Consider the following 14,552-nt stretch of genomic DNA (forward strand, 5'->3'; position numbering starts at 1 on the left):
CCTACTTTTCATACCTAAAAAAATTGTCCGGGGGGAATTTCAAAATCATCCTGGATTTCGGTCGACTACAGTGCAGCGCGTAGTGCAAACACACCAGGCACTCGAACCGAGCTGTCAGCTCCGGGGCTGGTCCGGGAACCCTGGTGGACGGGGGCAGGGAGCCAGCGAGGGACGGAGTGACCAAACCCAACCTGGTGAAGGTAGCCTGGACACAGGTGGCCCAGTGCTTCGCCCACCAGTGAACCAGTGGGCTGGTCTGTATGTGAATTACGGGGTGTGACAAAAGTACAGGCTAGAACCAAATAAGGCAACATCCCCGAGTTTACGTCAACTTGGTCTTCGTTTGGATTCACCCATTTTATGATGGAAGTTTGGGGTTTGAACTTCTCTGTACGTCCATTTCAACCACTGAACTATCAATATTCATCTATGACAAGGAAAACTCGGTTTTGCATTCTATGACCGTTTTAATATCCGTCTTTGATTTGAGAATAAAAAAAATGTTTTTTTCATTTATTTAAAAAGAAAAATAAACTTAATGTGTCATGGTAAAGCAGAGAGGAACAAATCAATTATCTTTTTAGAATAAATTGTTAGGAATGAGTTGAAGATACAAACTATGAAGAGTACACTAGCAAAAACTGGCAGGTCATATTATTTAAGGTTCCTTTTAATTTTTTTCATTTGTTTTTTGCTCCTTATTTTAAAAGCATGTCATGGAAAAAAATATTGACATAAATAAGGTAAAGTCCAAATCTTTTTTTTAATCAAGGTGTTCTTTTTTTTTCTATGAAACAAGTAAGAAATAAATTTGGCTTATCTCAGGATTGTATAACAGTCTTTCCTTATAAAGACCACAAGAGATGCACACATCAAAACCATACAGTAAATCTTCACCCATCACAAATGATCCTGAAGCTTTTTAAAAACAGAAAACCAACCAGAATCATGCAAAGGCATGACCTAAAAAAACAATGAAAAAAAAACGAGGTTTCCCCTTCACCAAACTATCAGTCAGTCCTGCCTGTTATGTAAGTGTCATGCATGTTTGCTTTATAAATACATGTCCTGGATGTGAAGCATATATGAGTGGGTGGGTGTAAGATGAAGATGGCATCTTTCCATGATAAATAAATGAAAACCCCTGCCTTTTGTATTAGAAGGAGAGCCACAGCGTTTAAATATAAGTCAGCCTTCCGGAATATTTACATTTAGACTAAATAGACTATCTGCCTGTTCTGGCTTATTCTGGGGTCTATCCAGTCATAAACTGAGACTCGTGCTACATTGTGCAATTCCACATTCACGCTTTTGTACAATGGGTCCCAACCATGACAAAACACAACAACGTTCAACCCCCAAAATGGAGGAACACTATTACGTCAAACTAAACAAGCTGTTTTGGGTTTTTTTTTTTTTTTTTTTCAGAGGAGACGCTACACTTAACAGCATGTTAAATTTGGCAGAAATTACATTGCTACAGAGTGTATTTGATCATAAGGTTGAATGTTTTGTACACACAAAACAAACATCGTTATCTAACCGTTTGCTTATAAAAATACAGGCCTGTCGTTCATGATTTAAATATGAATAACGTCTGCAGAAACATTGATAAGGCCTGTTAGTCATGATTTAAATATGATTACAGGCCTCAGTATAAAATGTAATTCCAGTATATGAGCAGTAAAGAAGCAGCGTCACACAAACAGTATTATGATCGACACACAAAAAAAGTACAAGTGTATAAACATCTAAGAAAAACATTTTATAAGCAGTTATTAAGGAGAGGCTCTAGTTAAACATAATCAGCCAAGAAGTATATTGTGATTTTGAGGCGTGTGTTTAGAAAAATCTTTGTAAACATTCTTTTATATAGATTCCTTGACTGAATAGGGCCCTAAAGACACAAGTAAGATCTACTGTACAGTATACGGTACACAAATATATGGTAAAACATCTGTTTACACATTTACACAAAGTAAAACAAACTTCTGAATTCAAAATTTGATGACTAATTTGTGGCTAAATGCTTGTGCTTTGCGAAAAGTTAAAATTGTCATAGATCCCTAAACGGGGACAGCGGCAGGGCAAAAATTGTCTAAAAGTGACAGTGCAATTACCTGAACCATTAGGCCTTGATTATGAAATACCCACATGGTCTAAAAAAGGTTGTGGGTTACTAATAATAAAGCCGTAACAGTGGATCTCAATGGTTTACCAAGAAAATCAGTTTAAACTTGTAAGCAAAATCAGATTCCGACAGTATTGCAAAAGTAAGCCATATTGTTTTACTTATTACATAAATCATTTTTGTATTGAAATTTTTTTAGTTTTAGATGCTGGAAAAAATTGTGCTTTGTGTACCTTTACTATAACCGATTAAGTGGCCAGAGGTACAATGTTGCATAAGCGCAAGGTAAGAGGTTTAAAGGGGAACGCCGTTTTTTTACATTGGGCCCTTGATTTTACGTTATTACATCATCTTCTACTCACCCATATGAGTTTTGTGTCCTTTGGAGCTGTTCTGAAGATATTCCGTTAGGTTATATCTGTTGGGATCTGGAGCTGTACCACCTTCCTCCAGCAGAGTGCGCCGTGGGTCTCCTGGAGCTGGAGTCTTCCAGCACACCTGAGACGCATCTACTCATCAAGAGACCTGCCCTTTATAACCAGCTGCCAGACCTTGCTTCGACGCCGCAGTGTTGACCTAGTTTGGAAACCTGTCTCTAACCTGAAGCTCTGGATGAGCTTAACCTGCCGAGATTGCCCTCGTGAGCGAAACCTGAAGATTCCTATGTGGATTCCCCTGCTGCTCTTAACTAAGAGCTGGAAACTCTGATCAAGGTCTGCCATTAAAGCCAGAAGCAAGACGCTGCAGCTACTTTTGGACTCTGCTGAACAAACAGTCTCTGGACCCAACGGTTCCCTCTGTCTCAAAGAGAAGCCCGGACTCTATCAAGGTATACTCTTGAATTATGAAAGACTCATAACTCATCAGCCTGCTTCCTTATCAAACTATCATCTCTGCAGACTTCAGTGAACCAGCCCGGACCAGTTCCTGATCCAGTTCATGATCTTGTGTTTTTGTGCATACTCAATAAACTCTGTTAAACTTTTACCCAGCCTCCGTCGTGTTCTGCATGTGGGCTAAGAACCATCATGACAATATCCAAGTAACGTCTTCCTATAGGCAACGACTTGAAGGCACAAACTAAACTGTTCATAATGTATTCTTTATGGTACGCCAGCATTCATAACATGTAGGCGAATCACTGTCCCCTAGACATCCGCGGTTATATTTTTTATATTTATATTTTTTTAAAACAAAGCGGCATGTGTATGACGTCATCCGCGCGCACCGGCTACTGTTCATTTTTCCTGTCTGCTGAACTGCAGCTAGTTTTACTCGCATGCCTGGAAGATGTGTAGTGCTACTACCACAGATGATCTCGCTCTCAAAATGGAATTGAATGATTCAGATTAGCTAGCCGAATATATAAGAGGTAGAGCGTAGCCGCCTGGTGTAATGTACATTGGTTAAATAAAGTTTTTTTTGGAAAAAAAAAACTCCTATCCGGCGCGCGTATGACATCATACACACGCTGCTTTGTTTTAAAAGATATAAATATAAAAAATATAACCACGGATGTCTGGGGGACAGTGATTCGCCTACATGTTATGAATGCTGGTGTAACATAAATGATAAATTATGAACAGTTTAGTTTGTGCCTTCAAGTCCTTTGCTCATAGGAAGACGTTACCTGGATATAATGGAATATTTTCAGAACAGCTCCAAATGACACAAAACTTATATGGTTGAGTAGAACATGATGTAATAATGTAAAATCAAGGGCCCAATGTAAAAAAAAAAAAAAACGAAATTCCCCTTTAACTGGTCACCAACTTCCAGAGATTTTTTTGGACTTTTTCTTTTTTTTGGAAGAAAAAGTCCAAAATGAAATGGGGATAAGCACGTCAGCATTCAGATTTCGATGCCGAGTTGATTGCTGGGTGAGAAAGTATAACCAGCAAATGGTGCAAAACTATGCTTATACCTGCTGATAGCACCTGGTGCAAAAATTACTTTCAGGTTCGAAAAAGACTAAGAGAGCACTATCAGGACAAATACTAGGTGTATTTTTTTTATTTGAAGGTTAATATATGGTTTTTTTTGCCTTCTTTCAGTGACATATTCCTTGAATGGGCCCTTTAAAGCAGAAACTGAAATATTAAATTATCTGTTGTTTTAAAAACTACTGCTAATATGATATCAGTTATTACTAGACTATTCATATGTTAGGTTGTATAACATAGTTGAAATACTATAGGGTAATAGTGTAATATTTTGTAATATAGAGGTGTTTAAACTCTAGGAAGCCTATTTTGCATACCCAAACAGAAAAGCAAATAACTTAGGAACTGTAAGCACAAATTACATGTGTGATACATTATTTGACATTTAACATCTTTTAGTTTCTAATAATATATAAATGAAAACCGAATGAGTAAAACACAGCCCAAGCTGCATCAGTTCAAACATGACTCAAAGTTGTTCTGTTTTTTCTGGAAAAATAATAGGTCTTTTTTGAACAGCAGTAGTAAAGACATGCTTGCTTTTTGGGGCTGCTTTGTCATGTCTACATTTTGACGTGCTGCTACATCTATGTTAATTGTGCTTTGGTGCTCGCTGTGTCCTTACAACAAACTTGGTGGTTCAATTGTGGACAATCTAAGCTTTCCAACTATGTCTAACATTTCTGTATTGGTTAACATTTTACCGGTGTAATTTTCATGCATCCTGAGTTATTAGTTGTAATCGCTTTAAATTTTTAATGTTTAATTCAAAATATTTACTTCAGCAATCAGTCGGAATCTAAGGTAAACGTGAAGGCTGCAAATTTAGTCCACTGAAACTGTTCTAATGAAAGGGAAAAGATGCTGCTGCTGTCACAAAGTCTAGATGGTTAAAAGAAGACATTTAAATTTTGAAGAACTTTTTTCTTCAATGTTTAGAAATTCTGCCAGCAAAATGTGTCTTGTTTTTTCCCTCCCACCATTTAGTGTTGAACTAATGTATAAACAACCCCCTGAAAAAAATATGATGGCGTATAAAATCAGTTTGACAAGCTTTGATGGAAAAAAACGTCTCGGAAAAACAAATAAACCTTAAGGCCCATGTATCTAGCGTTATTTCACAAAGAGACCGCGCCTGCCTGAGCACATGAAATACAGAATGACCTTAAGGAAAATGGTCCATTCAGATGAACACTTACGATATGAAAGAGTAACAGGAAGCGTGTCTGTGTTCCTTAAAAAGCTGTTACGTAAGGCAGGGTCTGTTTGGGACAGATGTGATGCTCTTTTGCCATAGTTCAGTTGAGTGCAACTGGACTTTAATGAGCAGGACAGGAGTCCAATTATTTTATATCTAATAGAAATAGGTAATATTACAAAGAAACCAAATGTCTGCTTAAACATCCTACTTTTGCTGTTAAATCCTATTTCAACCTCTCCCATTTCCCTTTTCTTCCATGTCAGGTAAATTTTATTCATTTAGCTGGCAACCTAAAAAGTTTTGTTGTTCTTATTTTGGGAACTATTTTTTTCAAACACCCTATAGAGAGCCCCTCTATCCCTAGAACCTTTTATAATGACTCCTCTAAGGACTTAAACATTGCTTTAAAAAGGATTTAATCCCTTATACATTACTTTTTTTGCCAGATTTACTGCATGTTTTAGCTTGTTTGACAAAGATCACCTGAGTAAACACATCTTTTAAATAAAAATTTGGTTTTAATAAAAAATATTGCAACCAATGTTTAAAGTAAATGAGTAATTGCTAAAGTGGTATGGATGGGATTTTGTTCCATTTGTTGTTGAAATAAAGAACGTATTTTCAATGGAAATTTTAAAAATTAAGTCCATAAGCTTCCTGATTGATAAAAAAATAAGCTTTTTTAAGTTTTTAAGTTAATGACTTTTCAGGATGTCACCAAAAAGCCCAGATCAACATCTTAAGCTGAACAAGCCCTATTTACCTCAGGGTGACTTTCATGTCTTTCATTTGAAAGCTCACAGCAAAGAAGAAATCCTCCCCTACCCACAAAATACACAAAATCTCAAAATGTTTCATCTCAGCGAACCCCAGTACTTTAGGGGACAAATGTTGTCTACGGATGAGACAAAAGAGATACATTTTGGCAGGGGTTTGTCCTATTTCACCTCATGTCTGACTGTCATTACAAAGCAGGACAAACCCAATTAGGCCCACTACACTGAAAAAAATAATGCAACGGTTTTTGGCATTTAGTCTGTCATAATTATTTTATGTCCTACCCTTCTAACATGAAACAATGGTGTTAAAGTAACTAAATATGATTAAGTAACACTTCCGTGTAAGTTTGAAAAAAAACAACAATCAACTGGACTTTGTTTTCAAGGTTTGAAGACGTTTCGCTTTCCCTCCAGGAAGTTTTCTTAATTCAAAAACTTTTACAGAATGACTATGACCTGCATGACTGAGAATCTTCACCAGCATTAAGTAAAAAGCGGTTGCATTACATTTTTTTCAGTGTATTTTCTGGTTGAATAGCTAAAAAAAATTAAAAAAAAAACTACCACAAATGTTAAACAATTGTAGTGTTTTTATCAAAGTCTGGATTTGAATCCCATAATACAGATGTATCATAACCTTTGGTAGGCCGTTTAACCCATCAGTGTGGTTGAATTAGAACAACTCTGCAAATAAAGCGGGCTAAAGTTATCGCCACAGAAACTTTCTGAGGCGATCACTCCAAGACACTGGTTCAGCTGGTTTGGGATGATGTTTCCCTTAATAAGCGATTCCAGTAATTAAAGGACTTTTCTATTTACTCAGGTTATCTTTGACCGATATTCAAATTTGTTTGATGATATGAAGATCTGAAGTTGAAGAAAAAACTCTTTTAAAGCATTTTAATGAGTTCTGAGAGTCCTTTTAGTCTAAGTGAACCGTATTGGCTGAGAAGTTTGAGATTCATCAGTTGGTTTTCTGTTTTGTGCACATATTTAGAGAATGTTGCTACCACTAAGGTCTGAGTCACCTGATCTGATAGAAACCAAGTGCAGAGAAAGGTCTAAACCAGCATTTTGGCATTTCTCTAGGATAATTGGTGAGAAAAGTAACCCTTACTTGGGTTAACTAATGTAGATTACAAGAATTATTATTTACAACAAAACAAACAATGTAGTTTTTGTACAGAATAAAGTAAGAGGTAGAGAGACGTAACAAAAACACGACAATGCCTCTGAAGTGCAGTGTTTTCCCAGAAAAATAACAAGGCTGTAGATCGCAGCTCACAGTCCAACTCTGTAATGACGTGTTTTTGACTGCTGGGCTTGGAGAGCCTCGTTTTCAGAAGCCACGGTGGATACGGGTGCCTGTGAAATGTTTTCTGACAGAACAGTAAGGCTTGTTCGAGTCCCTGCTGCATTTTGATTTGACCAGACTCCCAGAGAGCACAGCTTCCTTTTTCGAGTCATTGCAGGTGGACGGAGCAAAGGAGGGAAGATCTGAGGCAGGGGGATGGGTTTGTTTGTGGTGTAACGTAGCAGCGGCGGTGGCGGCGGTGTGAAGGGATCAAGCCCTGAGTGTTGGACAACAGCACATGCTTCTCCTAAACTAAAACATGCTCTATTTATGTAAAGAGAACAGATATTCACTGTACAAAAAGATAACTAAAAAAAAAGTTTTAAATAAATTCACAACCTCCTGGTTTAGCAGGGTGAAAAATAGGGATCTAAAAGCTTTTCACATTGATTGATATAAATTGTTTTTCACCTGAAAAAAACCTCCCAGCTTTTCACTTGTAAACATTTAAGTATCAAGAGTTTTTTTGTGAAAGATTGAGGAAGTGGATACAGAAGAATAGAGAAAAAAGGACAGTGTTTTCCACAAGAGAGTCTTAGTAGTTTGGACTCTTTCAGCCTGGAAGCCATCCTGCTTTCTCGCTCCACTGATTTCAAACCATCACAACCCTTCAATATACTCCAGTGCAAAATCCTGCAAAGTCCCGTCCTTTAGAACATGGCAGCATTCCAGATAAGACTACACATTGCAGCCAGGCTTTCATGGAAGTGCTACATGAGACAGCGGGTGAAGTTCACCGTGTGCTCAGAAGCTTCCAGTGAAGACTATAGCAAGAAAAGGAAGCTCAAAGAGAAGATAAGAAGCTGGCCAGCCAACATGAGGGGTGGGGTCTTGGCCTTTAGATCCGGCTCACCCGTCTAGTGTGGAGGGGGTGGATGGCTGGAGGAGGGCAGGGTGTGTAAGGTGGCGGCTGGGGGCCCGGTTTGATCCCTCGGGTCCTCATGTAGGATAGAAACTGGTCGGGTATTTCGGCTAGCACTTCCTTAGCCAGGCGAGCCATGCTGAGGATGTGGTTTCCTCGTCGGTCGATGTAGTCCCTGAAAGGAACAAACTAAGGAGGAAAAGAAGAGTAGAAAAGAGAGAGGAGATGTAAATCAACAGGAGGAGAAGTGAGGCAGAGTTTATGAAAGTATGGAGTGAATTTTATTCCATTATTGTTGCAATCAAAGAACACGTTTAGTAAATGAAAAAAAACAAAAAAACAAACACAAAATCTTCTTGATAAAAAAAGGATTTGACAACTACTTTGCTATATTTTCTTAAGATTTTTTTCATCTAATTTCTTTTTCTGTTTTCTAATTCCCACTTTATTTTTGTATGTCTTACAAATGTTATTTATTTAGATTTTTTTCTCTTTTTCATATTAAAGGGAACACCGTTTTTTTTTACATTGGCCCCCTAATTTTACGTTATTACATCATGTTCTACTCACCCATATGAGTTTTGTGTAATTTGGAGCTGTTCTGAAGATATTCGGTTAGGTTATATCCAAGTAAAGTCTTCTTATGGGCAATGAGTTGAAGGCACAAACTTAATTGTTCATAATGTATTCTTTATGGTACGCCAGCATTCATAACATCTAGGCGAATCACTGACCCCCAGACAGCCGCAGTTATATTTTTTATATTTATATATATTTTTTTTTTAAATCAGAGTGTGTATGACGTTATCCGCGCTTCGGACTGGATAAATAAAATAAAAATAAATTATGAAAAACAGCAGAGTTACACTAAAAAAACTTTTTTTGATTATAATTTTTAGTTTCATTTTTTTCAAATGACACTAAAAATTTCAGATACCATTTTTTTCTCAAGTATCCATTTACAAAACTTGTTCTTAAGTTTTCATTTACAAAATGTGGTCTTTGCTCACAACAATTATGGAATAAAATTCACTCCATATAAGTAGGAAAGCTGGGAAAAAGAATACAATTAAGAAAACATTAAAAACGACAAGAAAAGGGGTGTGCCATAAAGAAGGTAGGTAAATTGGGTTGAGCACAGAGTCAGACGCTCAGATCTTCCCCTATTAACTCTGTCCCCTATCTGAATGCAAAGATTCCGGTACGTAAAAGGTGTTAGAAATCTGTACCTGAACAATGTCCCTTTCAGCGTATCTTCCTTGGGATGATATCCTCTCCTCATCCCCGTCAAGCTCAATCATCTCTGCGGAGGAAAGAACAGTAGCTTCTTTACTGTCCATAGAGTTTAAGGATCTCTGGAGTGTTTTGAAGTCCTTCCCTTAGTAAAATGAACTGTGGTGGAAATGCAAAACAACTACAGACAGAAACATTCTTTGTGCACATATTGAAGAGTGAGCCTGATCATATAGAAAAAGAGGTGTAGTAGGTCTGTAGTGTATTTGCCACTGCATATATAGTTGGCATAGCAACACAGAAAGCAGTAAAAAGTTTTGATTTTTCCACAAAGAGGGAACATGGAAAATGCTAAGAATGGTGATTGCTCAAACTTCCTAATTAACTATAATTAATTACAAATTTTCAAGGTTTTCTTCAACTACTCCCTCCAAACAACATTGAACGTATCCCCTTTGTCCTGCTGAAGTAAAGCATACCCAAAGCAAGGTAGGACTATATTGTTTAATGGAAGGTTTGGATGTTTAAGGGTGATGAAAAGTTTACCGCTAATACTGCTTTTAATGTGAACCAGAAAGTTTAACTTTTGTCTCATAAGACCTAAGCTTGGTCATCCAAATGTTTACTGTGCTTCATGGCACTTTTCTTTTTTAAATGGCGGTTTTCTTGCGCCTTTTCATAAAGGTCAGGTTTGCTGAGCAGTGGTCCTCCACAGCACCTCCAGAATAACCATCAGCCTTTTGCGTGAGAAATAATATTTGTGCCTTTATTTCATAATCTTTTCCTGTTTTAAACTTTTCAGCTCTGATTGACCAGTCTTCTGATGATGGAATTTTTTTAATAATGTTCCCTAATAAATATCTAAGTTTACAAAGTAGCTAGACATAGGAAGCGATAAATTTGCACACAGATGGACTATCTGGTATCTCTGACTACCGTACTTATTCCAAAGGTAGTTGGCTGAACTTTTATTCTGGGTTTTCAGACCACAGTGGTTTAAATGTAAACACATCCTCTGCTTTTTATGGAGTGACTTTGGTTATTATACTGTAGTTGTCATTATTGTTTCAAAAAACAAGCTTTGTAAATGGAAATTTGAAAAAAAAAATTATTCAATCAATTACAAATGAAACTTCTTACTTCAACAAGGTTTTGAGAGAAACTTTGCTATGAAGTCAATGTATTTTTTTCACATTTTAAAGCTACAGTGTGTAATTTTCAGCGACATCTAACGTCCAGACTGCAGACTGCAGCAACATGAACATCTCCCCCCCACCGCTTCTCCCCCCCAACAGTACGGCGAGCGTTACGGGACAAAATGTCTTCCACGACGTCGGAATCGCCTACCTTCTCAAGTGATGAGGTTTGTTTACATAGATAATTTTACAGATTGTTGGGAGCTGGAGAAGTTCCACCTTTTCTCCAGCAGAGTCCGCCGTGGATCCTTCTGACTGAGCCTCCTGCACAGCTGCAGCCCATCAAGATCATCAGAGGATCCACTATATAAGCTGTCTTCAGACCTTGCCTAAACGCCGCAGTGTTGATCCAGTTGGTCAGCGCCTAAGCCTAGACTCTCAGTGTTACTTTGTGACTTTGAATCCAGCCTGGATTCTAACCGTTGTCTCTGTCTTCCAGGAAACCAGTGTCTCCTCTGTGAAGCTCAGGAAGAGCTAACCTGCCGAGCCAACCCTCAGAGCCAAACCCGAAGAACCATAGAGAACTTCCATGCAGCTCAGGACTAAGAGCTGGAAAACCCAAAACCAAGGTCTGTTCATTAATAGACGTGAGACGCTGAAGCAGCAAGCGGACTCTGCTGATCAACACCTCTCCAGATCCAACAGTGACTCTCCCAAGGCTAACCTCAAGAACCCTCAAGGTACAATCAGTAATCATCAGGAAATCAAGCTCCAACTTGCAACGCTAACTGAACTGTCTCTCACGCAGACTCCGGTGAACCAGTATCCAGGCCCGAGCCAGAACCAGTACATTCTGTGTGCTTGTTGCAAAATAAACTTGTTAAACTTTTATTCCTGTGTCCGTCAGTGGTGTTCTGCATACTTGGGTCGCTCTTTGAGAACCCATCTTGACAGAACACTGCGGCCAAACTCAAGGCCCAGTAGATCACTTCATCCGTCGATTGAAGGAACAGGCGGCCCAGATCCATGGACACGGCCTGGCGCTACGTGAGTTAAACACCCACATAGAAAGACAAAATCAAGCTATCCAAAGCTATGCTAACTACATGAACAGCGCTAATGCTGCCCCGACACCTCAACCATTTCCGGGTCCAGTTCCACCTCCGAGGTCACCAGCTGTGACGTCATCCGAGTTCCGCCCAAGTCTTCCAGAAAAGTTTTCTGGTAACATGAAAGATTGCAAAGGATTTTTATTTCAGTGTCGTTTGATTTTTCAGAACTCTCCAGGCAGCTTTTCCACGGACTACAAAAAGATAACCTTCATCCTTTCTCAGCTAACAGGAAGAGCCTTGGAGTGGGCTCAGGCAAGATTTGCCACCGACGATAGCCTTAACTGCTATTACTCTGATTTCCTCTCTGAATTTACTCAGGTATTCAACCAAGAGACTGATCAAACCATAGACTCTCGAGCTCTTTTCAATTTAAAGCAGGGAAATTCTTCTGTGGCTGAATTCTCCATCAACTTCCGGGTTAAAGCGGCAGCTTCCGGATGGAACCAAAGCGCTCTGAAGGGAGCCTATTTCATGGCTTTAAATGAGCACATCAAAGATGAGCTTGCAACCCTCGACGAACCAGCTACCCTCGAAGATTTAATTCGTCTCACGATCAGATTGGACAATAGAATCCGTGCCAGAAACAGTACTAAAAAGCAGGGGACACTTTCTTCTGCCTCACATAACGTGACTGTTTGTTCTTCCTCTACAGAGCAGCTGCCCATACAGAGACCTAAGTCCCAGTCTCTACCGCTGCCTATTCAGGCCTCTCATTCGGGCGAAAGAGATGTTGAACCCATGCAGGTGGGACACACGAGGCTCACCCCAGAGGAGAGACAAAGACGTTTTCTAAGCAAATTATGCATTTACTGTGGTGAGAGTGGACACTTCATCCCTTCCTGCCCGGCTAAATCAAAAGCCTGGGCCCGCCAGAGGATCTGAGGAGTCTGGCGGGCCAAATTAACAGTAAGAAATCTCCTCGATTGTTGCTTCCCGCCACGTTGTTTTGTTCTAACCAAAGCCTCTCCTTTTCTGCATTCATCGATTCAGGCTGTGGACGGAACTTAATCGATTCAAACCTCGTCCAACAACTCCAAATTGAAACCATTCCTCTGACTCAACCTCTTAGTGTTTCTGCAATTGACGGAAAGAGACTTCACCAAGTAACCCATCAAACTCAGCCCCTCGAGCTACTTCTGTCAGGTAACCACCGAGAGACTATAACATTCTTTGTTTTTCCTTCTGCATGCTCCCCTCTGGTGCTTGGCTTCGAGTGGTTGGAGAAGCATAATCCTCACATTAATTGGACAGAACGTCACCTGGAATCATGGTCCATTTCATGCCATGAGACATGCCTCCGTTCGGCTGCCCCCTTGGTGGGGTCTCCTAGAGGTGGGGGGGAGATGGACTCTCCTGACCTTTCTTCTGTTCCTTCCGAGTACCATGACCTAGCTCCCATCTTCAGTAAGGTCAGTGCGACGTCCCTACCTCCACACAGACCATACGACTGCGCCATTGAACTTTTACCTGGTGCACCACTACCTAGCAGCAGGTTGTATAACATTTCCAAGCCTGAAAGAGAAACCATGGAAAAATACATAAATGAATCATTAGCTGCAGGAATAATCCGTCCATCTTCCTCTCCTTTGGGCGCTGGGTTTTTCTTCGTTGGAAAGAAGGATGGCTCCCTGAGACCATGTATTGATTACCGAGGTTTGAGCCAGATCACAATAAAAAACAAATACCCACTTCCTTTACTCGCCTCTGCATTCGAACCTGTACAGGGAGCTACAGTTTTCTCTAAACTGGATTTAAGGAACGCATATCATCTTCTTAGGATCCGAGAAGGAGATGAATGGAAAACAGCCTTCAAAACTCCATTGGGCCAATTTGAGTACTTGGTAAAGCCTTTTGGTCTAACTAACGCCCCAGCCTGCTTCCAGGCCCTCGTGAATGATGTTCTCAGAGACTTTTTAACTGTGTTTGTCTTTGTTTATATTGACGACATACTCATTTACTCCAGGAACCTCGCTGAACACAAGAAACATGTCCGCCTTGTTTTACAGAGACTGCTGGAGAACAAGCTGTTCGTAAAGGCAGAGAAGTGCGAATTTCATCAGTCTTCAGTCACCTTTTTGGGGTTTGGGCTCGAGGGCGGCCAGGTAAAACCATCTGAGGACAAGTTAAAGGCAGTTTTAGATTGGCCAGTTCCAGAGAACCGCAAACAGCTACAGAGATTTCTAGGCTTTGCAAACTTTTATCGTCGGTTCATCAGGAACTACAGCCAGACCGCCCTTCCATTAACTTCTCTGACCTCTGTCAAACGCACTTTTCAGTGGACCCCTGAGGCGCAAGCTGCGTTTGATAAACTGAAATCTTTATTTTCCAGAGCACCAGTGCTTATGCAGCCTGACCCAGCTAAACAGTTTATCCTCGAGGTGGACGCTTCAGATTCTGGAGTTGGAGCAGTCCTATCCCAGAGACTTGACACGGATCAAAAGATCCACCCTTGTGCATTCTTCTCCCGTAGACTTTCTTCCGCTGAGCAGAATTACGATGTGGGAGACCGAGAGCTGTTGGCCATCAAACTAGCGCTGGAGGAATGGAGACATTGCCTGGAGGGAGCTGAGCATCCGGTTCTAGTATGGACTGACCACAAGAACCTGGCTTACATCCAGTCAACCAAGCAAGCCAATCCTCGTCAATCCAGGTGGTCCATTTTCTTCTCTCGGTTTAATCTCATCTCCTACAGACCCGGATCCAAGAATGTCAAACCCGATTCTCTCTCTCGTCTTTACTCCGTCGATCATCCTGAGACGCCTGAACCAGTCCTTCCGGCTTCCTGCACTGTGGGAGTGGTT

At 40.0% G+C, this 14,552-nt stretch overlaps 1 protein-coding gene across 1 annotated transcript in view; it reads right to left on the reverse strand.

Annotated features, from left to right (window-relative positions):
- Window positions 1–4,548: 4,548 nt before the first annotated feature.
- LOC119778238 (copine-8-like) overlaps window positions 4,549–14,552 on the reverse strand; it is a 28,565-nt gene continuing 18,561 nt past the window's right edge. The window contains exons 5-6 of the mRNA XM_038277390.1: window positions 9,500–9,573; window positions 4,549–8,459 (exon numbers count right to left, since the gene is read on the reverse strand). Of these exons, the coding sequence (XP_038133318.1) occupies window positions 8,247–8,459; window positions 9,500–9,573 (287 nt within the window). The 3' untranslated portion in view covers window positions 4,549–8,246. The remainder of the gene's footprint in view (window positions 8,460–9,499; window positions 9,574–14,552) is intronic.

This window comes from Cyprinodon tularosa, unplaced genomic scaffold (assembly GCF_016077235.1).
Source record: "Cyprinodon tularosa strain WSP-4 unplaced genomic scaffold, ASM1607723v1 ctg1307, whole genome shotgun sequence".
Lineage (NCBI taxonomy): Eukaryota > Metazoa > Chordata > Actinopteri > Cyprinodontiformes > Cyprinodontidae > Cyprinodon > Cyprinodon tularosa.